This window comes from Apis cerana, linkage group LG4 (assembly GCF_029169275.1).
Source record: "Apis cerana isolate GH-2021 linkage group LG4, AcerK_1.0, whole genome shotgun sequence".
Lineage (NCBI taxonomy): Eukaryota > Metazoa > Arthropoda > Insecta > Hymenoptera > Apidae > Apis > Apis cerana.
Genome location: NC_083855.1, coordinates 12,314,467 through 12,340,582, shown reverse-complemented (window position 1 = coordinate 12,340,582; position 26,116 = coordinate 12,314,467). Strand labels below are relative to the sequence as shown.

The window sequence follows — 26,116 nt, the reverse complement described above, 5'->3', positions numbered from 1 at the left end:
AGAAAGAAAGAAAGAAAGAAAAAGAAAAAAAGGAAAAAAAGAAAAAAGACGAAAAGAAAAAGAAAAGAAATAAGGTTATTTCCGCGTGTAAGAAAAGCGACGGGACAGAAGAAGTCTCGTAATCGCTCGTAATCGATGATTTCTTTTTAATGAAAGGCAGTGGGGGGTGGAGCGACTCGCTCACCTGCAGTATCGGCAGATGCAGGTGCAGGCGCGGGTACCGGGGCGGCAGGAGCGGAATTTCGTGCCGCTCTTCTCCTCTCCTCCTCCTCGCGCAGCGCGGCTTGTTCCCGTGCTTGCCTCAGCCGATGCTCCTCCTCCAGTTTCAGTCTGAAACGAGAATTGTGGTACGATTAATAAAAAAAAAAAAAAAAAAAAAAAGAGAGAGAAAAAGAGAAAGAAAAAGTTTCTTGATCAAAAATTTTCGAAATATGGTCGACAATATTCATCGGATCAAGCATCAAAAGTTTCTTCCTTACCTCTCGTGCATTACGGGAGACATGAGTCCAAGGGACGCGGGCGGTAACATGTCCGGACTATATCTTAGTCCGTACAGAGGATACGAAGGTAACCCAGGAAATAATGGCGGTCTCAGCATTCCACACCGTTCCAAATACAACTGTTCCTCTAATCTGGTGATCGAGAACGAGACGTTTATTATTATTCGCTGAAAGGAGCATATTCGCAAAAGAATGAATGATTACGCGATACGTTACCTATAAGCGTGTTGAAGGTGTGGCGGTGGGTAGAGACCGTGGTGATAAGGATTGTAGGCCGCGGGATCGAGGGCGAAAGCCGGTGGAGCGTGGGCCGGATGATGCTCAGGCCGGTACGGTTGAAAACCGGATCGAGCCAGCAATTCGGAAGCGGCGGCAGTCACGCTATGTTTGCTGGTATCCGCGGGTCTCGCAGTCGTGTACAACGAGGGAATTTCTTCTGGTCTTCTCTCGTGCGTGGATCGTTCCTAAAAAAATTTACGTTTCCTTGTTTCACGGTCGTTTCGTTTTTATCGGCCGTCGATAACGTTGTCGATAACGTTGTCGATGCCGTTATCGGCTGATGCTTTGAATGAGAAACGGAAAAAAGGGAAGGAGACTCCCGTTATGTTTTTGTTGAGCGAAACAGGTTCGATGAATTTGAAGAAGGGCAAAAGGAAGAAGGAAAAAGGAGGCTAAAAGCAAGAAGGAAAAGAAAAAGATAGAAGAGGTAAGGAGGTCGATCGGTAATGCGATTACTCACCTTGGCAGGGGAAGGACCTCTAACCAGAGGAGGTGGGGCTCGATTTTTGGGACTCGCGCGAGGTTCTTCTTCCTGAGGTGCCGGCCCTGCCTGTTTAGCCAGGTTTCTCAGAGCGGCGGCAAAACTTCTGCTATTTTGTTGGCCACCTGGACCAGGACCAGGTGTATGACCCTGAGGTAATACGCCAGAACTGGGTCTATGAGATTTGCTGATCGTGGTAGGTTGCGCTTTGGTGCTAGCAGGCTGAAGACCTGAAACAAATAGAAAGAGAGTTCGATCAGAAGCTATTTCGCATATGCATTTCTATATAATATCTTTTACAAAGTCGATTGTTTGAGTTTAATGTTTAACGCGAAAAGTATTAATTGAACGCGAATGACGAAATATAGAAAAAATGAAAAGAGAGAATCGAAATTGTTTAAAAATAAATGAAATCAATATGTTCGATAATATTATATAATGATACTAATTTCTCACGTTTTAGTAATTTTAATAAAATAATTTTAATAAAATATCATACATTCAAAAGAGTCAAAGTTCTCGTATGAATATAATTAAAATAAAGTATACAATAAATAAGAAAGACGATACGATAAACAAATCAACTTTTTTATTACAACGTTATTCAAATCGATTATCTTTTTCTTTATACTTGAATAAAACAAGAAATTTTCCCATTTAATTTACAAACGACTTTATTCATTTTAATTTTAATTTTTTTCTTTCTTTTTTTTTTTTTTTTTTTTTTAATTCGAAGAAGACGACAGCTATAAAGACAAACTTCAAACGAACGATAATAAAGTACCATTCGAACTCGCTTAGAAATTAATTATTTTCTATGACTACGCAAGAAACATTAATTGCAGCTTTTATCCTTTATAATTGAATAGCAGATAATCGACGATACCTCAACGATTCGAACGATTAATTCTACCATTTTCGTCGCGCGGTATATAGTATATAGTTACATACTCCGTCCTTTTCGATCGCTCAACACGCAACGATATCGCTTTTCCCCCTCTCCCGCTTTTCATACAGAGGAAGGAAGGGAGAGCGGGGCTCTTCGATCTTTGAAGCTGTTTGCGCGCGATACGAATCTGAAATTCCACGGAGAACCCGTTGAAAAGAGTAAGCGGCTCGGAAGAGCTTTCAAACCAGATCGATCTTCATCGAAAAGACGCCAAAGCGCCAACTCATTCTTCCGCCTTTTCTTCTTCCTTTTTTTTCCCCCCTCTCTATTTTTCTCTCTTTCTTTTTTTTTTTTGTTTTTTTTATAAATCAAGGATGAGCCAGGACACATTGGCACCCGGCTGGTGATCCTTTGTCCAGGATGGCGGTTGCGAGTGGCGCGCTCGTGCGCGGCTGCGCACGAAAAAGCCCTCCCCTCCCTTCGTTCCCCACTCCAGATTAAAACGAGAAAATAACAGAACGAGAGAATACCCGATGGCTCTCTGACGCGGTGATTCCAAGGATGGTTTCCACCCTCCATTCAATTCCTCGTCACCAGAGCGCACACATCTTCGCTTCCTCTCAACGGACACGCGACTCCTCTCTCTCTCTCTCTCTCTCTCTCTCGCCCCCTTCTCTTTTTCTTTTCCCCTACTGTGTTTCAAACAGTCGGCTTCGGGACGCGATTTCTTTTCCATTCTTTTACCATAGATCGTATATCCCCACCCTTGCCGACTTAATAACCTTTCTTCCTCCTCTTCGATCGTTCTATCCCCTTCCTTGCGTCGCTTTTCAATTCACCGTTCTTAAGGAGAATAAAGACGATCGCAGAAGGCAAATCGCGTTATTAGATTTTTCGTTCGATCGAGAAACGAATCTCTAAAATTTCTCAACAAATAGGGGAACAAAATTTTCCAAACGACCTTATTTTTTCTTTCTTTCTTATTCGATCCTTTTTTCGATTTTTCAATTCGCTACTCGAGAGATAAGTTATTAAATTCTTCGCTACGTTTTACCTTCGATCGAAACGAAATCTGTAAAATTTCGTAAAGAAAGAAGGAAAACTCGAAGACCAATGGAAACAAACTTTTCTTTTCTCGGCTTTAAAATTTTCTAAATAAAGCAACAAAATTTTATCGAAGATCAGTAGAAACAAGATTTTCTTTTCCTTTCTCGATTCTTCTTTCGAAAAAGTTTAATAACACGATTCGCCAATTCGAATTTTTAGATTTTATACTTTTCGACAGGCCTCTAAAATTTCCTAAACAGAGGGAAGATTTATTTTTCTCCATGGAAAGTAAAAGGAGGGATTGGTTCGATCGAATGGGAAGGAAAAGGAGAAGAGAAAGAGAGAGGCGTGCGTGGATGGTTGGTTCACTGCCGTAAGCTCGATGGAGGCGCGAGAGGGATCGAAGGGAGTAAAGGGAAAACGACATTCGCAAGGGTGGGTTGACTCGACGTCGGAAGCACAAGGATTCCAGCGAGTGGGAAGGGTGTAGGGGGTGGTGTTAAGCGGCTTACAGTCTGTTACCATGGTAACGCCACACCACTAAGACAGGAAGAGGCTGAATTCAACCCGCTACAGTCCCACTGTGACCCTTCTCCTCCTTCTACATTCTATATCCACTCATCGTGCATCCTGCGGAGAAACGAGGGAGAAAACGACGTGCAGAGCACGATACCAAACAGCCACGGATTACGCCACTGACTCTGTTTCTTCATGTTTCCAAAATGTTTTCACCAATCTCCACGAGCTTGCCCATCGTGAAATCGAAAATGGCTCGTCAATCTATCTTTTAAGGCTTTGCCCTATTTTTTTTAATCGTCACTTAAACGTTAAACTGGTCGATCCGTTTGATTGGACGTGATCCTCCACCGGACAAAAATAAACGAAAGTCGAAAATATTATAGTCGAGTATATATTTTCGAGTTTCAAATAATGCGTTAAGTTTCGGATATACAGTAGAGTAACTGATTATAATTTAAAGATAATTTCAGTTTGTTAAACTATTTTTTTTCAACTTGACAAAACGAAGGGAAAAAAATTGAACAATCAAATAATATATCATTTTATAGGAGAAAAATTCAGCACGAGATTTCTTAAAATGCGTATTAATTGTATTGTATATCGGTGAAACAAAATTTTTGGAATTTGTTATTTCCAGGATTTCTTAAATCGCTGAATTTAAATAATAATATTTTTCATTTTTGGAAATAACTGCTTTTTAAAATAATACAATGGGAATATTATTTACGTAGATTTGCGACAGCGATATAAAAAGATAAAATAATGATCAACTTAAGGCAGTACGTACGAATTTATAATTATCGAAAATTAATAAATTATCCAGACTAAATTTATAAAGAATCGATCGTTGTATCTCTCTCGCGGAGAATCGATACAACGCTGCAGCCCTGTTTTTTATGCTTTATTTTAAAAACCGTTCTGTGAAAAATAATTGACGATTTTCAGCGAAATCGAAAATCACAGATTTGAATCAAAAATTCGCGTCGATGAATCGAACTCTTTCTATTGCACTTGTTCATAATGGAAACATTTCAAAATTCGAACCACGTAAACACCCAAGTAATTAATTTATTTCCAAGAAGAAAAGAAATGATACGCAATGATTTTTGGATCATTTTTCCACTCTGATAGTAGACGAGGGCGAATACGCGATACTTTTTTTCCTCTCTCTCGGTCGAAAGACGATAAACAACAGGTGGGAACATTGTCGTTTTATCAAAGCGTGAAAATCGTGGGGCGTATGAAGCAACGGAGGGAAATATTTGTTTTATAAATGCGTAGAACAAAATTCAGACGCACAGAAATCCTCTTTCTCTCGCGATAACCATCGATTTTCAGTCGCCGATAAACAAACCGTGGCAAGCAGAGCGTGAAGCTACTACAGGAGACTTGTTAATTTCTCTCAACGTTTCTTTCTTCTCAATTTAATGTTTTCAAGGAAAAGAAACTTCGAGTATACACGTTGCAAAATGAAAAAAACATTAGATATTATATTAATTTTAATTAAGAACGTGGCTTTCGAATCTTCGTCCGTTTGAGAAAATATCTTATAATAAAAATCAATTGAATATTCCCTCTCTCTCTCTCTCTCCTTTTCTCTCTTTCAGTCAACAAACTTTCGACCGGTTTATGTTCGTCCGTTGATCGTTTTCACCGAATCCAAAAACAGTTCCAAAATTCCGCGACGACGAGTGAACCGATCGATACGTTTTTATCGTAATAAATCGAACGTGGAATACCGATGGAAAGAACAAGGGAATAAAGAAATGAGCGGGCGAAATTTTCGAAGAGTTCGAAATTAAAATTCGAACGAGGCATATACGCGTACACACGTGTACGACTTTACGTTCCATTCGAATATCACTGGCGTCGTAAATTCCGAGCAATACGCACGCATTACACCGACGTCGAGTTTCTCGTATTCGATGCACAGGAATACGCGCATATGTATAAGGGGATACGGGAAATGGAGGTGGAACGGAAAAAGAGAACGCATCGGAAGAGAGGGAGAGCACCTGCAAACCGCTCGATATTAAAACGCTGGAAAGGAAAAAAACCACGATTCGTCGTCTTACCTAAGGGATAAATTTCGTTTTTCCCGTGCTCGTTTTCTCGAAATTTTTATTCGTCGCGTGGAAACACTTTCGTTGCTTCCTTGGGGCCAGAAGGCAACGAGGGTAGAAAGGAAAAAAAAAGAGAAGAAAGGGGGAGAGAGGGGCAGGTAACCACCGACGGGCTTCGTGTCAGATCGTGGTTGACCTTTTCCCGCTCCTGACTCCTCGTTTCCCTTCTGGTTCGGTCGCGGGAAGCCAAGTTCCGCGTGAAAAATCAATGGCGGAAGGACCGTCGCGACAAATTATGGAGAAGGGAAACGACCTGTCCGTTGTAGCGAACAACCGAAACGAAACGAGAAATCATAAGTCGTCGAGAAAATGTACGAAGCTAAGTGTGAACGAGGTTAAAAAGAGGAAAAAAAAAAAAAAAAAAGAAATAGGGGTAGAATAGTTCAGTTTTTGATAGATCGAGTATCGTTAAAAGAAAAAAAACGTTGCGCGTACACCGAGAGACGGCACAGAGGCAAGAGAGATCTTTCGCTACGACTATCCCCACTCTTAATGCTTCTGGACACTATGCGTTTTTCACATTGCACGCTATGGAGATATACACGTTGAATATTCGAAATCGTGAATCGATAAATTACAAGTATGTAACTATTTTCAATTACGAAATCAAACGAGAGATCGTATCTCGTCGTTTCGTAGCAGTAGATCTTATCGCCTTTTTTTCGTCGCACAATCGGATTAGTGTCTATGTTGACAAATAGCACACGCTAGAAATATGCGAAAATAAGCGTTTCGCTTTGACCACTTTGAATCAACATTCCTTACGCAGGATTTTTTTCCAGCGATGAACAGCAGTAGATTTTACTATTGCTTTGCTCGAGTTAGAAAGCACCGTTCCCTTTTGTTCGTGAACGGTGCTTTGTGCGGTTGCGAACAATCGACAACGAAGGTAGTCGTTCATTCATCCCCCACCACTCCATTTCTCTTGAACAGAAACCGCTGATCCACCATCCCTCCTGTATTTTTGTGTTGCTGTGAGGCGCGTGTAAATTGCAGCTTTTACAAAGGGTTGCCACACGCAGTTAGATCAACATCTGTCGCATGACCGGTACGAATGGGCATCGATTCCCCGCTCGCGTGAAATCGAGGTCGGAGGGACGCGGCGTCGTCAAACTATCTGTGTTACCGATCGGTTCGTTACCGACTCTCGAAAATAATACGCACCTCTTTATCCACCCGGTCAAATCAATTTTTTTTGCAAGTTGCACAATTGATTCATCGATCGTACACATTCATTTCGATTCTATTGTATTTTCACCGTCACGATATCGATAACATTGACAAAAATGTATCGAATAAACGTTAACCATTTTACCTCTGCACCCTGTTTCGATTAAAGCATTCGATCGTTCGCATTTCAGTTTCGTGGAACGATATCTGCGTAAAATCGGCGCGTATTGGTTTCGCGAGAACAATCGGCCGTTTCCAATATATTTCGAAGAAGGGAAAAAAAGAATTGGTAAAATTTTCGTTCGAATAACCGAACGAGCTGGAAATTCGGCCCACCCTTACGAGTCCCTTGACATTTTGCCAAGCACCCCCATTGAATCACCATATAAACGACTCGGGGGCTCGCGAGCTCAACCACCCCTGATCCGCCCTAACCTCAAATATACGTTTCATTTTAGTACTGGTCGTACCGTACCACTCTAACCCATGATCATGGGCGTCGAACTTCCATTCTCTCTATTTTCCACGTCAAAGACAAAGACCTGTCGGATTCGTCGAATACGAGAATTATTACGACTCGTATAATTTAAAGTACGTCGGGTAAACGAACGAAAAGCGTCGAAAGAAAGAAAAAAAAAAGAGAGAGAGAGATAGAAATGGAGGGAAGAAAATTTTTTCTTCATCTCAACGTTGCTTCCATAATTTTCTCGTAATTTTTATCCCACGAACGTTTCTTCGATAAATCGAAAGCGTTGACTCGATGCCGGAAGAATCAAGATTCTATAGAAGATTGGAAACGTGAGGAGGAAAAAAAAAAAAATGGAAGCGGCGCCAATGCGATGCGATCTGTTCACCCTCGATGATGGCGAGAGCGCGGTGGTAGTCCCAAGGGTGCTTCCGAGATTTTCGTGTCGCCGCAATTCGTTCCTTCTTCCTCGCAAGCCGTTCTTTCGAATTTTCGTATTAATTCGTTAGAGAGAATCCCCGATTCAATCATCCGTTTTCTTTTCGCGATCTGACTCCTCGAAAACTCGCCTGATCGAAAATTAAAAACGAAAGAAGAAAAACAAAAAAGAAATTAAAATTTAACCAAATCTCCAACCGAGGAGAGAGAGACGTTCGAATCGAGTCGTGAAATGAAAACGAGACGCAGCGATCGCGTTCCTCGGTTCGTTCGAACGGTGTCAAACGTTTGTCCCCGACCCGCATAGCGTCGCTCGAGTGACAAACCTCTCCCCACTCCTCTTCCTCCCAGTTACCCACCGAGCATCGACGACACTACCACACCCTACCGGTCGCTCGTTGTCGAATAAATTCCCCGAGGTAAATAGTAAAATGAAATCTGCACCGGCACTCGGCCGCCGTGAAAACACAGCCCCTCATTAATTCCGACCGCCGCTATAAAACCCCGGAACAGCGGAACACATCGAGTGTAGACTAGTCTCCAACCCTTTTCATCCTATCTCTCCCTCTCCTCTCTCTCTCTCTCTCTTCCCCTCCCTCCCTCCACTCCTTCCCTTTTTCCACGGCCACCGGTGGCAATACGGCGAGAGGAGAACCGTGCTATACACCACCCTCGACCACATATAAAAGCCACGTATTCAATTACCCGGCATCGACCGGTCGAATAACGAATGTGCACGCCATGGAAAATATTCCCCGTCTGTTTTTGCACGTATACACCCGTGTTAAGCCCGTGCCACTGCCCCTCTCGCCAATCGCCCCCCCTCGTGCTCGCGGGATTTCGACTTTCGCCAAATGGCGGAGACGCAAGATATTTACCAAGATGTCATCGGAGAGAGAGAAGGGGAGGGGAGAGCAAGGTGGTAATGGATTCCCACCAGTCGCGTTAATCGAGGAGAATCCACGCAGCGGAGCTACTCGCGCCTCGGAAAATTTAATAGTCACGAATAAAATTTTTTAATCGACAATCTAAAAAAGTAAACTTCACTCGAAATTTTTTGACCAGTTTCTACTTTCTTTCGCGCCTCTCCCTTCCTTCCATGGCCCATCTGCTGCCTCCCAGCGAGCACAAGTGTTCGTTTCCACCCTCGTGACTCGATTAAGTAATGCGTGCGATTCACGAATATCATTATATTCGGTTATATTTATTTCTCGATGATGATCGATTTAACAAAAAATCGGAGGAATAAATTTATTCTGAAGTCGGCTCGCAAAGGTGACGTAATCGCGAGTCGTTTATTTTCTTTCATTTGTTCTCGCCCTCCCCTCCGACTCGTTCACTCGTTCGTTGGTCAAATGTAATCCGAGCGATTCAAGTGGAAATCAATTTCGACCCAGTTACCACGATATTAAACGTCGATCGGTTCTGCCACGTTGCTCGGATGGAGGAGGCCATCTTTTTTTTCCCTAGGAACAGGATTAAAAGGAGAGGAAGAAGAAGAGCTCTCTCACCTTCCCCTCTCCATAAAGTTTTGATTTTCTTTGTTGGGAGAGACGTAGGAGAGAAGAATCTAGGAAGGGTGTAAAAAGGAAGGGGAGAAGTTTAATTTTTCGCTCGCCAGGTTTTGCGCGAATTTTCATTCCATTTCGCGCTCTACCTTCCGCCTTTAGCTTCATTTTCATTTCGATTCGCCAAGAAATTCCATTCACGCTCCCTTGTATAATTAACTTGCGTCCAGAAAGAGAAATTCGACCAGTTCGAGCGATAGAGAAACTATTCTGGAAACTTGAGTTTTAATTATTCGTGTTCGATCGTCAAAACGTGCGCGTGTGATGGAAATAGAGATACAGGATTAAACTGCACCACTGTAACGTTAAAATACGGGTAGGAATATATTAGAAAGGAATAAAAAAAATGTTTAAAGAAATAACACGATCAATAGTGCATTCAGCACTATTACTGAATTAAAGCAAATAAATATGTAAATAAAAATAATATCCGGAGAATAATAAATCCTAGATAGTCAGTCGAGCTTGCATTCACATAAACTTCTAATTTTCACTCACGAAATATACACTCTGTGCGTATAAACCATGCGAATATTCTACCGATCCAAGACATTCGTGATAAGGCTGGAAGAAAAATCCGCAAACATTCAAATTATTAATAAAAAAAAAAAAAAAAAGCAAGGTACACGCATACCGCACGTGTAGCAACTGGAAGAGATCGACATCGAGAGCGTAACGACACGTGCTAATGATACGTGTCGGACGCGTGGAAAGATACACGTGGTATTTGTTACGCGTGTTTGATCGGTTTGATCGTTTTGCAGTGGCACGTTTAATCCTGGGCCACGTCGATATCCGGTCAATCCGTTGTAAACGCGCTCCTGTCCTCGCGGATCTCACCTACGGGGAGGAGAGAGCGAGGGAGGGGAGGGAGAGAGAGAGAGAGAGAGAGGAGGGAGCCGCCGACGCTTCGTCCGAATCGATAAACGGGACTCGAAGCGTAAAACAGCGCGACCCTTTGGAAATTCGATTCCTTCGGAAAAATCGTGGCGCGCGGCAACAACGCAGATCTCGGTCGGTAAACGGGTGGGGGGAATCGGATTTTAATCGGCACCGAAGGATTCGACCCGATCCCTGTGTATCACGTGAAAACAACAAGTTTGTAATTCGAAATGACCGGATATTAAACGCGATAAACACAATGGGTGGGAGAATGGGCTGGTATTAATAGAATTCTCCTCGTCCGATGGAACGCGATTTGCGTGGCCGGTGATCGTGTAACGTTACCGAACCAGCGAGTCGATGCTCGTTAACGATGGTTCACCGAGTACGGATAGGGCGGTTGATTCGCGTGAAAGCTGTGGGTGGAGGGGAGGGAGTGGAGAGAAAGCGGGAAACAGGGGCTAAATACACGCAAAACCTTTGAAACCGGCACGGATCCGATAGAATCGATAACTTTGTTCGTTTGCCCGCTCGTTACGGGTTAATCCTTCCTTCGATATATTTCGAAAAGGAAACGTTTGATTCGTTATCCCCGATTCTCCTTATTTCCTACTTGCAATCGTCACGAATTTTCCATCGAACGTACGAAAATAATAATAATAATAATAATAATAATAACAACAACAACTACGATAATAATAATAAATGAAAAAATGCTTGTTCCGAGCATACGTGCACGACGCGAGATTTCACTAGCGGGTGAACCGTGCTCGTTTGTTAAACTCAACGACGAGGATTCTTCCGCTTTTGCCGTTAATAACGCGGCACGGCTCTTGTTCGGCGTCGAGTTGCAAGCCAAGTTCTTTTTTTAACCTCGAACCAGCTCCTCCACCCGGTCTCTTTGAACGTCACTCCACTCCCCGACAAATGCACCGGGTAAACAGTCCGCGCGTCGTATTCATTAGAGAAGTTGAGGCCGAGGCGGTCGGTCGCGGAGGTCGAAGAGCGACGACAACGGTGACAAGGGTCGGTGTGTTTCATTTCCGCACGAGAGAGCGAGTCGGAACCGGATCGAGTCTCGTCTCCCTTTTCCGATAGGGCCATCACGAATCGTCGCGGTGCCACCGTTTATACCTATCTTCCCCCCACCACTTTCACGAGCAGCTTTCGAGTTTTAAGCGTCCTCCTCTCCCCCACTCCTCCTGCTCTTTCATCGGCTCGTCCTACCTCGCCTCCTCCTCCTCCTACCGCCACCTTCGCCCTCTCGACTAGCAGCATCCGGCATACCCTCCGCCGTCTCTTTATTCGGCAAAGAGGGTTGCACCAACGGGGGTAGCAGTTGCGAAACTAGTTGCCCGGCTTTAAACTCTGCTCGTGCTCTCTTTCACTTTCCAACTCCTGAGAGAGAGAGAGAGAGAGAGATTTGGTGGCGGCAGCTAGCGTAGGGTAGTTGGAGAGGATCGAGAGGGCAATATGTTTCTGAGAAGCCCCCAATTTCCTTCGTACAAGCGACCCCCTTTTCGGGAATAGAAACGGGGAATGGGAACGAGAACGGAAGCGGTACGCTCTTACACAACGATTCACTCTCCTTCCACGTATATAACGAAAAGTTTCGCGTACTCCCTTTCTTTCGATAACGTATTTCGAGTATATACGCGTTTCGAGAAGTTGCGAGTTCGCAAAGGGGAGGAAGAAAGGAAGGAAAGAAAAAAGGAAGGAAGTCGAGATGTCGATTTTTTTTTGGAGTGGTTAATTTTAAGAAATGCCACAAATTCTTCGAACGCCAAATTCTTCGTGTTTCGGCCTAAAAAAAGTAAAATCGAGCCCAGAATTGTTCGATTTTCAAGATCGAACAAATTTAAAGAATGTTTTATCGCGGTTACTTCCTTTCAAAGCGATCAAATATTTAGACCCGTGATGTCACCACCGTTAATTAATATTAACGAGGCAGAGAGCGAGGTCGAAAGGATGAATCGACCTATTCCCTCGAGTTATAATGGCCGGAGGATACAGAAGATGAGCTAGATTATCCTATCGAAACCTCTTATCTATCTCCGCTAGATATTCGTATATATTTATAAAACGGTTGCGCTTTGTATAATATCATCGCTGCTACGATCCTTTCAACGGTGCCAGTTTCTACAAACTCTTTTTTTTTTCCATCTATTTTTCTCCTTTGGAAAGGATTCAATTGAAATCAATAGAGCAGCCAACAAAGACGGCGACGTGGTAACCGCACGAAGGGAAAAGTTCTAGTCCAGCAACGTGGTGTCAGCACTCGCGCCCGTTTATCTCGATCGAATCGCCGAGTGGACGAACGCTCTCTCGATCGGTAAAAAAGAAATACGAGACCAGTCGATGCTCTTTTCCGACCGGTTGATAACAAAGTCAACGCGAAATAAAGGATCGTTCGAGAGCGACTCGAGAACTACGAGACAAGCGACATTTCGACCTATTCTCTCTTCTTTATTTCTCCTTACTTTTTTTTCTTCAAACGAACGTGACTTTGACTTTTGGCAACAAAACAAATCGCCGGTTAAGATACACGAAGGAAACTTAATTACGAAGGTTCGAGATACTTTTTTTACGGTTCCAATTTTACAAATTTTTCAAGAAAGTCGACTGAACTTTGCAAGTTGGATCCGTAACCGCGATCAACTTTTTCCATCCTCTTATTATTTATTCGGTAGTCCAGGCCAAGTTTTGCACGGTTCCTGGACGGTAAAGGTAAACAGCGAAGAGGAGGAGGAGAAGGCTCGTTTTTCTATCTTAGCCCTCCCCTTCCCCCATCTCCCACTGTTTCTCCGCGAAAACTTGGTCGGAAGGTATACGTAACGCGCGATAAACTTGAAGAGGACGAAGATTAACGGGCACGAGAACTTTTCACGCCGAGTGTACACATTACCGAGGATCGGCCACAGCAAAAGTGCTAAAGTTCTTCCGCTTTCGACTGACCTCTTTCTTTCAAACTAATTTCTTCCACAATTAAACATCTTTCGTATCTTTGGCGATTACTTTGTCATATTCGTTTGATTCACGAGAAGAAGAAATCGAGGAAATACGTGCAGAGATCGTAAGTTATCGAACATTCAGTTATCGAACTAAACGACAAAGGAGTAAACAGTTTATTACGCTTCTAACTAACCTAATCCTCTCCATAGAAACTCATCTGCATAAAATTTTCATATCTGTGGGGGATACGTGAAACGGCGATGTAAATTAAATTTTTGTATAGACGTTTTTTACTTTTTTTGATTCTTTTTAAAATATTACTACTTTTTGTTGAAATATGTATTATTCATACGAATTACGTTATATAACACGAATAAAACTCCTTGTCATGTCCAATTATCAATAGTGATTCGAAATTATTAAAATATATATATATATAGCAAAAATATAAATATTTTTTACATATTAAAGTATATAGAAAAAGATATAAAAGTTTAAACTCTTTTTACAATGTGAAAGAACGGTTGATATTCTACGCCAATGCATTCGTCACTCTTTATCGCTTTATCTCATTCTATTTCGATACTTCTTTTCCACGACTTTTGTCACGCGATTCATTTGTAGATGAGATATTCAGTCAAAAATGAGAATACGTCGTGACTCGACGAAGCAGTGTAATTAATCTGGTTCAACTTACGATCTCCGTATTTATACGTAACATAGATTTTTTCTTCTTCCAAAAACGGATAAAAAAATATCCATTCGATAAAACGTAGCAAAGAATTTTAACTTCTACTCGACTCGACTCTCGCTCCTCGGAGAAACATCTACTTTCAAGAGCTATTCTTAATAAAGGATCGAGTCGAGTCATCCGTTGCCTCGACCGAGGCGGGTATCCACTACGACCATTTCCAAGTCTCACCGCTCTCTTTCTCCCTGTTATATTCCTTCCTTTCCCCTCCCGCGGCTTTCTTGTTCACGGAAAAGAGTAGCAGCGGCAGAAGCGGCACAGTTGCTCCGCCACCGTTGGGGAACGATGTGAATCGAGATTTAAAAGCTGCATTTTCCGTTAAAAAAAAAAAGAAAAAAAAAGAGAGAGAGAAGAAAAAGGAGAAAAAAGAAAAAGCCTCGGCTGGCTAAAGCGAGGAAAAGGACGTTTGCGATCCTTTTCAAGCGCAAAGATAGAGACGCTCGGTTGGTTCGCTGACGGGAAGAAAAGAGAACGAGAAAGACAGAGAGAGAGAGAGGGGGACACGAGCGTAAGAAAGAGGGAAGCGCTTTAATCACTCGTCGCTCGGAAAACACATTTATCTGGAAATCCTTGGCACCGAAAAGAAATTCCCGGCATTTATTCCCGCGTCGTGTTTCAACCTGCCACGAGAGAATCGTTCGAATTCTTTCGAAACGTCCACACGCCGTGTCCTTTTCCACACCGTTGAGAAATTTGAATATCCTCTTTCCTCTCGCGCCTGGATAGATAATTTTTCGCGCACCGAATCGAGTCGTAAAAATTCCATTTGAAATTCGTCTTCTCGACCGGCAAACCACTCGAGAGAAAGAGAGCTTCCCTCCCTCCCTTTCGTTCGAATTGGAATGAACGGAGAAAGGAGAGGGGAGAAATTCCGGTGGCGGAAAGGATGACAATCGGAGGTGGATTCGGCGAACCGGAAGGGAATAGGAGAAGCCGGAATAATCGTGGCCGATGCGCGGCAAGTAATCGGTAGCCTCGTTACCAGCTGCCGGCTCGTTAATTAACCGCGATTACGGGGGCGGTGGTGCATGCGAGAGAACACCCGGCTCCTCCGCTACACAACCAGCCGCCCCTCTCTCGTTACACACTTGCCACTTCTCCGCGCGCATACCACTACTACCAGCGCCAGCGCCGCTATCGCGAAGCTCGCAACCGAATAATCGTCCGTCCGTGAAATCGTTACGACCACCTCTCCCCGCGCCGCTCCCTCTTCCTACCGTTTTTTCACCGTTACACCCGTGCCAAACGTTCGCGCGTTTCGTTGCCCAACCGTTTCACGACTTTTCCTAAGGCCGAATCGATTACGTGGAACGGATCTCCAAATACCGTTTTACCGCTAACGCGACGTTGTACGCGGCGAGTCAACTCGTCGTTGAAATTCGTATCCTTTGAGATGGAATGCTCGGAGAATAAAGAAGAATAAGAATAAGAAATTTAGAAAGTTTCGCCGGGGAATATGCGTGGTCAATGGACACGCGCATCGCGGTTAATTTATGCGGGTCAACGCGCGGACAAAGAAGGTATGGTTGTTCGAATCGCGCCACGAAGCAAAAACAACTACGACCGTTAATTCTTATAACTCTGCTGTTCACTGCTGTAAAGAAGTGTCGCGGGACGGCACGGGGGAAAGAGGGGACGTCTCCTTCGCTAGGACCGCCTATTCCCACTCTTCGAGACCACGCGTTTAGCCTACTAAATATCATAGGAGATTTCTCTTGAATATTCAAAATCGTGAATAGAGGAAACTTATTATAAGTAATAAGACGTAGTTATTTTCAATTACGAAGTCAAGTGAGAGCTTCCATCCGTCTACTATTCAATTATAATATACGTATTGCACGAATGGCAAACAACACGAATGGCTGGAAACAAAAATGCGCGTGAAAATAGGCGTTCCCCCCGACCAATCAGGCGCGCGACTTTTTTCCAGCAGTGAACGATACTTTTTTTACCCAGCACTTCGGCCGTCCTTCGTTAGAGCTTACCTGAAACAGAAGAGAAAAGAAAAGGCATTGAAAAAATAATCTCATTCGAAGAGAAACGAGTCGAAGCAACGATCCCGATAACCAGTTCTCGGAACTATTCGAAATATATATATATATAAAACTATCGCGCGGATGTATGCCGTTTGTAATTTTCCTTTTGCCCTTGTCGTAAAGGCGGTAAATGCGAAAACGAGGTTTGAAAGTGGCACGCAGTATTCATCGAGGGAGAACGTAAATAGGCACGAACGTAATTCGTATCACGCGGATTGTACGCGCGTAACGCGCAGGGTTAACTGGCTCGTCACCGAGCCACTTGACCCGCGATCAATGAAACCTCGGAATTCTCGAATGAAAAATTCTCCGGGTAGAGGAGTGATCAAAGGCGAAACGAGCAAGTTCATGGTTCCCGAGTGTGGAAAAAAAAAATGGCGACTTTTTGTCCGCTTAATCGTATTCCAGTCGCGGATCGATTAACCTAACCTATAATACGGAGGATAGTAAGTTGCCAACGAATCAGATTAGTTGCGTTGCCATGCGTATTTCTATTATCGGTTGGATCCGTCACAAGTGAGTCGTGTGACGAGAGTTGCCGAAAAGAGATATCGAAATAGAAATAAAACGATAGAGAGATGAAAGGAAATTGGCATAATACTGTTATCGAATAAGATAAGTATCTGAACGAGAGAATTCTGTCATCCATTGTTGGGAGATTAGCCATAATTGTCACGATTCAAAATAAAATATGATATTTTGGAATTAATTAAAAAATGTTGTGTGAATCACAAAATTTTGTATCCAATATATATATTAGAAAATCGTTCGAATTTTCTTACTGAACAGTTGCGATACGTACATTGTCTAGTCAAGAATAAACTTCCATTCGTGAAACTATTCGTGTTTGTGTTTCTGACCTCGGTTATCCAACGCTATTATAAACTTTTCCAATACGCATTCGATAATTTCAAATCATTCTGACGATTGGCATAATAAAGACTTTTGTACCTGTGTTACGTAACATAATTCATTAATAACATATTTAACGAAAAATATGTAATTTAGATATTTGTAACATTTGAGAAAGAAATTGGTGAGAACGTTTATAAAAATTTTATCTATCCATTTATGTGAAAATAGACAAAAAAATATAAGTACAGTACATAAGTATATTTTTATCTAATATACCTACTTACATATATTTTCGTAATTAGTTGCATTTACAATCTAATAGCTCGACGAAAAAAATACATCAAGTACGATTGAGACAGAACGATGCATATTACGATAACTTTAGAGCATTAACATAAACTCGTTCCAAAGAGTTATGTCAAAATACATCCTTATAATTACAAGAATTCTACTATTTCAACAGGCTACTATTAGTAGAATATTGCACAGTTGAGCGTGCGCAGTTGGATCCGAATATGGACGCTTAAACGAGGAAGTTGACTTGTGAGAATTCAACTAAACAAGAAGAAGAGATAAGATGTGAATAAGATTATATTCATGATGCATTGCCGAAACAATTAACGATTGATATCAAGTTTCGAAATTCACCGTGCGATTCTATTTCTAAATATTGTAATTAATGCTAACAAAAATCCTCCATTATTTCTTCTATCATTTCACTTGCCATTTTCTCGTAGACGAACATCGAACGTACATCGACTCGTGTCATCGAAATTTCTCGAGGAAGAGCAATTTGAACGAATATATGTACTAGCCGCTTATTGTTGCGTGCTTTCTCCCGCTTTCCCCGCTTCGAAACGGCCTTGGTGTATCCAATCACTCTGCGTCTCCCCCCTTCCGACGACGCCGAGGCATCGACCTTCGAGGTGTATCGATGATCGAGTTTGCGCGGAACGCCACCGTATCAGGGGACAGCGGCACGGTCGCTGGCGTCGCTTTGTCGTCGGTAATTGATTTATACGCTCTGCCTTTGATGTCGGTCCGCCGCTTCGACAGCGACGTTCGCGATGAAAGGGGGATGGTCTGCGTACACGCTCGATCCTCTTATCGGAGACGTCACCGCGCTTCACGTTCGCAGAACAACGTCATCGCGACTCGACTCGTTCGACTCGATCGATGGATCGGCACGTTTCGCGGCTTGGTTGTGGTTTACTTTTATAAAATATTTTATACCAGCGTGTGTATTTCTGGTCGAGTGAAGGAGAGATAAATAGGAAAGGAAGATCGAGCGGGGAAATTATTCCGATGTTTTTCGTTAAAAAGAAGCGTTTCTGAAAACGATTGAATGTGTTGAAAGGGGAAGCGATGGATGGAATAGGAGAGTTGGCGGGAAATCGTTTCTAAACCGAATCGTTCGTAAAACCGCGAGGCTTTCCATAGGTTTACGATCAATTACGAATAAGAGCGCAGGAATGTTTGTTTTACGGCATAAAACAGCTGCACGCGTTGGATAAGAGGATCATCGAAATTGATTTGGTTTTATATCTACGTTTGAAACGTTTCGAAAGCGTATGGATGGATGGATTCATCGATCAATAGAAATAAGTAATTTTGATCATCGGATAAAACGGAGAAAAGGATACGAATATAAGATGAAGAAATGTGAAACATGAAAATTTTATACACGGTATAAATAGTGACAATGATTGTATTTTAAATATTATGACAACTAAAACGTTTCTCTTATAGAAATTGTTAATATTTTTATTTTTCTTTCGTTTAATGGATATTTTATGTTTCGACCATAATAGAAAGTTTCTGCACGTGCTTATTAAAGTGAAATTTAGTTTATTTTGTGATTTTTTTAAATAAATAGATTCGTGTTTTTAATTATGATACAATAAGAGAAAGTGAAACGATAAGTTAATAGAAATTTTCCGAAAATTTTAAACATTGATTATAGAGATATATATCTTTTAACGTACATAACATACAGATCCATCGTAATCATGCGAATCCAGAAAATTATAATTTATATATGCAAAATAATACAATGATGTATATTAATCCAATTTACTTTATTTAAAAAAAAAAATCTATCGTTATTTATTTTTACACAACATATCCCTATACTAAAAAATAAAATGAATATCCCATTTTCCCTTCCCTCTGTATACATATAATACCGGAGGAATACACGTAAAGGAAAGGTTGTTAATTAAAGTGAGGTCGGTGCACTTGGGCGTTTCTCGCGGAATCGATAAGCGTTACGAAGCGAATATAAGACCGCGAGAAGAGAGGAAAGAAAGCTGGAGTCTCGAGCGCGGCTTAAACGTGATGGCCCGAATCAATTTAGCTGGATCCAAGCTGCAACTTGGACGCACGCATGCCAAGGAGGAGCTCGCCTCGCAATACACACTAATGCGTCTTTCTACGTGGCGAGAGATCCACAGTCTCGGCGCTTCCACAGAAGTTCTCTCTCTCCCCCTTGATTGCAGCGAGAACGAGAGAGAGAGGGAGGGAGGGAGGGAAGGGAGAGAGAGGGAGATAAGAATAGGAGGGGAGCGGGAGAGCACGCCTGCCGGATGATTATAGAGGGCGATGAGGGCAGGGAGCAAGTTTAACGGGCTGGTAAGCCGATGACTCGGAGTCATGACAACGCGTACAGTGGGGTTAACGAGTGCCAATTGAGGGCAACAGTGTCAAACGACGCCAATACGCTGTTGGGAAACAAACGTAAACGCTTCTTCTCGTTGCCCTCTCTTACCATCCTCATATGCTCACTTTCGTCGCGTCGAAGGAAAGAAATTGTCACGAGACCGCGCGATACGAAAATAGTAACTCGAACTGTCCACTGAGGATCACGTGGGAATTGTCCACGGAGCTTGGCTCGTTGCTCGGTAAATATTATAATGTCGCACAGCTGTCAGTAGATCCCGACCTTTAATAACATCGTCTCGGAGAACGAACGGCCGTGAACGCAATTTCTTCCGCGAAATATACCTACAGTTACATCCTCGAGAAGAGGCAAGCAAAAAACTATGGGTGCTATTACCCCCACTACCTACTTATCCCTACCTCGCGCTATTTCGCAATTGGTCGAAACGGTCACGTTTACGATCGAAGAAAAGAAACGAGCACGTCGAGCGTGAGTGAGACAAAACGACGGACGACGATAAAGCATAGACGTGAAGAACTTATCCCATAAGCAGATTGCTATTAACAAAATATGTCTTCATAGTTTATAAGTATCCTATATCAACACGCTGGTGTTAATAATGTGCTTAGACGGAACAAAAGATTTCCCGTTTCCCCTCTGCCATTTCGTTTGCAATCACCTCGTGGACGAACAGTACTTGGAAGCAGAAAAAAAATCTCTTTACGAACGATCAGTCATTTCCGCTTCGATTAACTTTGTCCTCTAAATCGGTCCCTTCGTTCTTCGCCTTGACGTTTTATCGATCGAAAACAAACGTCGGAAGTATTTTCTCTCGAGTCGAGAGTTTCGCATTCGGCAGAAGGAAGTCTCGTGACGAGAATACGTTAACCGCCGGTTCGAGGCCTTCGTTAAATATTCTGGCAACCGCTTCGAGATTTAAGTAGCCGCGCTCGAATCATTCCTTTCTCGATCGACGTTGTTGGAATGCAGAAGGGCGACGGAAAAACGATTGGATCTCTGGCAAAGAAGAAAATGAAATTTGGAGAAGGACACGAGTGGCAGAGATAACGCGGGCAACGAGTCCACAGGGACGACATTTTAACGGCGTGACGCGTTCGACGAGCGAACCTCGTTATCGCGGAGCGATCGACATCGATCGAAAACATTTTCTCGTTAACGACTGGCGGAGGGGTTTCCCGTAGAAACGTTTATACCGCGGGGTGGCAGCAGGTTGGGGAAAGAGGCGTCCCCCTACGCGCACATTGTGCACGTCGAAGCGAGAACGAGGTGTACGAGCAAAGCGGCGGAGAGGGTTATTAATTTCGCGGACTAGGTGGATAATCGATCGGCGCCATGCCGGTATAGTGGGCCGCACATTAAAATAATCATGGGCACGCGCGCTGTTGGAAACCGAGCCATGAGAGAGGAGGAGGAGGAGGCTTAACATGCACGGGACCGTGCATTATTATTAATTAATCCGTTTAGGATTTATAGGACGTATCGGTACCGCTGTCCTGCACAGAGCTTTTCGAACACAGCTACGTACGGCCACGCGCGCCGCCAAATCGGAGAAAATTGATCGTGGACCGTGTTCAAACTCGATTCTCGCGCAACCCACCACCGTCGAGCGTGTCGTGGTCGCGGAATTGACTTGGCCGCCTAACCGACCTCGTTTCTCGGATCGCGACGCTTCGCTGGAAATGTTCGTTCAACGAATAAATGTGATCGTGCGTTCGCACACGAACGAACGAATAGCGACGATGACGAAGCAACGGAATACTAGAAATATTAATCGATACAAAAGAAAAAAAAAAGAAAAAAAGTTCAAGGTAAGGAGAGTGGCACGCCTTGACGAGATCACGGTAAAAGTGGATCGAAGCCGCTAAATGAGAGGATTCGAGTACCTGTGCACGGATTCGTGTCGGGAAGCCGGAAACAGGTTTCTGGTGGAATTCGTTCTTGCACACAGACCGTTCGACGAAGAATGGACGCGTACGCGGCGAAGAAACGAGCATCGTGTTCCAACTTTGAGAGAATTCAAAGCGAACTGTTACTTCAATAATCTTGCTTCCCCGACGAAGCGGCTTTGTCTCGCCAACCCGTAAAGTCGAGACACGAATGTATATACATCGTTTGTAATTAAAGGACGCTCGAGACGAGCTAGAGAACTGGTGAGATTGTGTAATCGAGTGTTGTGGAAAACTGGATGGCTCAGGAAGGGACGAAGAAAGGAAAGAAGAAAGAAAGAAAGGAAGGAAGGAAGGAAGGAAGGAAGGAAGGAAGGAAGGAAGGAAGGAAAAAGTCCGCGATTGCTTTGAATCGTTGGGAAAGAGAAGCGAAGCGAGAAGAATATTTTTCCCATCGTTTCTCCGCTTGAACGAAGCTTCGCTCGATTCTATGGTAACTATGCGCTGCTACGCTCGTTTGTGTTCTCATCTCGAATCGAGGCGAGGAGAAATGCCCCTCGGGGGGGAGAGTAGAGTGGAGAGGTAAGGGCGGAGGGGGACGAGGGGAAAATTTTAACGACTCTCGTTGCACTTCAAGTTGCGGCGATCCGCTCTCGGCTTAAGCAAATTGCCAAGGGAATTGCGCTTCAGCCACTTTCCTTCTACTCGCTTATTCCGATAATTTCCTCGCCGATCATCAGTGAAAAAATGTTTAACTTCGCCGACGTCCTTTTAACCGGAATTTATACGTGGAATAAAATTTTTCGTTCTTCATCGCGCCGAAGAGCACAGCGTGCAAAATTTAACGTTGTCTCAGGGACACAACGGTACGAAAATCGAGCGAGTACATCGGTTCTTATATAAAAAGTCCTCGAGGATACGGACGTCTCGCATCCTTCGCGCACGATCGCCTCGTGAACGTGACAAAAATTTCATTTCACGACGCCACACCTTGCAGTGCGACACACAACCGTGAAAAATGGCAATCGACTTTATCATGAAACGAGATGAGGTTTTCCGGTTGCGAGACTCGGTTCGCATAAATGTTTATACATTTTGTAGCTTTCTCTTTTACAGTCTCGACCGTAAGAGCAGCACTTTGTGGTCGCATCGCGGAACGTGTACTGTTCGCTGTTGAAAAGAAGTTTCCAGAAGCGCGGTACGGGGGCAAGAGGGGCTCTCCGCTAGGACCGCCTATCCCCACCCTTCACACTCTTCGAGACCACGCGTTTAGCCTCTTGACATCATACGGTACAGAAGATTTCCCTTGAACGTTCAAAATCGTGAATGGAGGGATTCTATTGTACGAATAAGACGTAATTATTTTCAATCATGAAGTCAAGTGAGAGGTTGCATCTCGTCGTTTCACCAGACCTTATTGCCCTTTTCTGTCACGTAATCGAATTAATACGTGCGCCCATGTTGACAAATAGCGTGCTAGAAGCGAAAATGCGTGTGAAATAGGCCCGCTGACCAATCAGAATAATATATACATATCGCGTTACAGAAAGTCCATACCAACGTACGTAAACAAAACTTTCCTTCTTTCGCACGAATTCAAAAGCGATGGAAACAATTTAACAAATTTACCATTACAATTAAAAAATGCTGTTTCAACGTTTTCACGTAGCGCATTGCGCGAGAAATCGCATTATATGAAAACAGTAGTCGCAATATCTTTGGTATATAGGAATTCGCATCTACCGTACAACGTGGCAACGATATATTGGGATAACAGGAAGAGCGAATACCCAGCGAGAAAATAAGAGAAGGAAAGAAAAACCGGTTTAATATCTTTAAAGTAAATATCGGGGATTCAACGTTTGCGGTTGCCTCCAAGTTTTTCGAAGTGATTTACCAGCAACGAATCGACTTTATCGACCTTAATTTCTACATCCCACTCTGAATTCAGAGCGCATGCGCATAATTCGCGAATCGCTCGCTGATTTCTTGTCGGATAAACGAACGCAGCAGCTACTAGCACGGAACTATACGATATCGCGTGTCGTGAGGCATATCCAGTTATTGTAACGGAATAAGTATTGCGGACGGATCAAGCCATTAATAAATACGCGAAACGATATCGAAGCCGCGCGATATAAATACCGATCGAACAATTCGCTCGGAAAATTGATATTCGAAAATGCATTCTCGCGAGCGGTTCACGCGATTCTGTGTCTCGTATCCTCGACGACGAGAACGACGAAGAGCATGCGGATAACGACGCCGTTTGATATGCCAGTCGAGCAACGCGTCGCAGCAATTCCACTAGTTCTCTGCCCGGTTCCGCTTTGGAATTTTTCGGGTCACGTTGATACAACCGCTGGCAACCGGCCATCGGGTCGATTCATCATCCACTTTATTCCCTCGCGACGCACGCTCGATATTAAGATAGCCAGCAACCCAGTCGAAGGAGGAAAAACGAGTTCGTCGGCTTAATACCTCGAGTGACCTTTCGCTTTTTCTTCCATCGCCGTTAAAAATTCCACCGGTTTCCACGTCCCCTCGTTACGCCTCGATTTTTATTCGCGAACCGACGTCGTTTCGAACACCGTAACGACGCCAACGACGCTGCTTCGAGTGCAAGAAAACTGCTCGTAAACGAAGAAGGTCACAATGGGGAAGGGGGGAGTAAGAACGGACCGGTTCAACACGCTCCTTGTTTTCGCCTCGATTCCCCTCCGTTTATCTTCGAAAAAAAACGGGAAAGAAAGTCGAAAAACAAAAACGTTGAAATAGTAGCGCGTAACAATTTGTGGACACAACAATTTGTCCGCGAGCGCATCGATCGGAATTCGACGGATAATCGAGCTTTACGAACGATCTTTTGGACCGGTTGCTCGGTTATCTATGATACTTGACTTGTATATATATATATATATATATATATATGTGTATATACGCACGTTCTCTTTGTGAGTAAGATACGTGGCTGTTCGATCGCAATCGTCGAACGACGGTGATAATCGTAAAAGCGAAGAGTAGGGGGGGAAAAAAGACGCATAGCGAGAGATGGATAGATAGATAGCGAAGGAGAGGGTAAACGATTATTACGAGTGTCGCGAACAAGCAGCCATGAAAGTACACGAACCAGTTGCTCGCCACTGCTCTGGTGGCGATGGGATATAGCGAGGAAGTTGCCAGAAGGTACGCCTGCAGCTGCAACTGTCGTGAAACGCGGTTAGCCAGGCCATCAATTTTCATTACGATCGAAAGGCACAGCTTCGACTCACTGCGGTGTCCCACACGATGCAGGTTACAACGTATATCCGCCTACAATACGCTCTCCGTGTCTACCGAACGTTTAACCCTGCCCAATCTTTTCCTTTTCTTCCTTTTTCTTGCGTTATTCTTCCTCAGATATTAACCGTTGTTCGATCAAGCGTAATTGCTTTCGACCGAGTAATTATCGACGTACGCTCTTGTACTTTGTACGCGTGAACGCGCGAATGAGAGAAAAAAAAGGCAAACCAATCAACTCGAGGCGAGAAACGGGTCGATCAGTCTCGAAGAGGAAGTTTTTGCATAGGCTCATTACGGATAAATAAAAAAAAAAAAGAAAAAAAAAGAGAGAGAAGAAGAAGAGAATTCGATAGGACTGAAATAGTCCGTTAGACGAACTTCAAAGATAACGAACTAGCGGAAAAGTCATGTTAATTACCGACACTTTCAAAGCTTTTTTACCGGTCTTGGTTTTTTCTTCGTTTTATGCGGAGCTGGCAACGGTTAAATTGGCCCAGGTTGGCGAAACGCCAAAAGATGGAAGACGAGTAACTATGCCAAGCGCGCACGCAACCAAGCCGCTATCATTGATTAATAACTTCGAAAGAGGAGATCGAACGGCGAGCGAAAGAAAAACTAGAAAAGCAGGAGAACCGTAGGTAAAAAGTTAGGCACGCGCACGGAATAATATCGACAACGGACCAATTTATCCCCTTTGCCCGGGGCTGTGAGTTATTGAACCCTGGACCTGATCGGTTTGCGTTCGTCAACCATTCTATTTTTCCCACAAAGCGAAGTTTTGATAAAAATTTCTTCCAGTTCACCAATTTTCTTCGGTAAAATTTCTGAAAATATTTGGGACGGGTTAAAGGCAAACACGGCTGCCAAAGATTGGCAAACGTGAAATATCGTGGGCGTAAAACGCGTTATGACGCCCGACCGAACCGTTTCCACGAGGGAGAAAACAAAGCATTTAAGCGGAAAACCAAATACCGCGAAGCATGAAACAAATAAAAATTATCGACGGGGCTCTACTATTACCGACCCGACCACGGTTCCAACGGCTGATCGTTCGAGTAGGCGCAATTTGGTCATGTGTCGATTCTTTGGCTCGATAGCCGTGGTACACTGGGCGTGCTCGAGAGTTGGCGGTAATTTCATTGCGATGATTTCACTAGCCATTTTTCCAATCCATTTCGCCCTCGGGCTAGCGCTGCGACCGTCCCATACGGAGCACGAGGCGCGCAGGCGCGATTGAATCGTAAATTCGCGTAGTAATTGAAACGCAAACGCCGTTCGCCAGTTACGTTTAATCCTATGAAATACACCGCTC

General features: G+C 43.5%; 1 protein-coding gene across 1 annotated transcript in view; it reads right to left on the bottom strand.

Annotated features, from left to right (window-relative positions):
• The window catches only part of LOC107994229 (uncharacterized), a 50,730-nt gene that overhangs the window by 8,338 nt on the left and 16,276 nt on the right, over positions 1–26,116 (bottom strand). Inside the window, exons 8-11 of the mRNA XM_062074365.1 lie at positions 1,240–1,490; positions 717–964; positions 480–632; positions 185–330 (exon numbers count right to left, since the gene is read on the bottom strand). Of these exons, the coding sequence (XP_061930349.1) occupies positions 185–330; positions 480–632; positions 717–964; positions 1,240–1,490 (798 nt within the window). The remainder of the gene's footprint in view (positions 1–184; positions 331–479; positions 633–716; positions 965–1,239; positions 1,491–26,116) is intronic.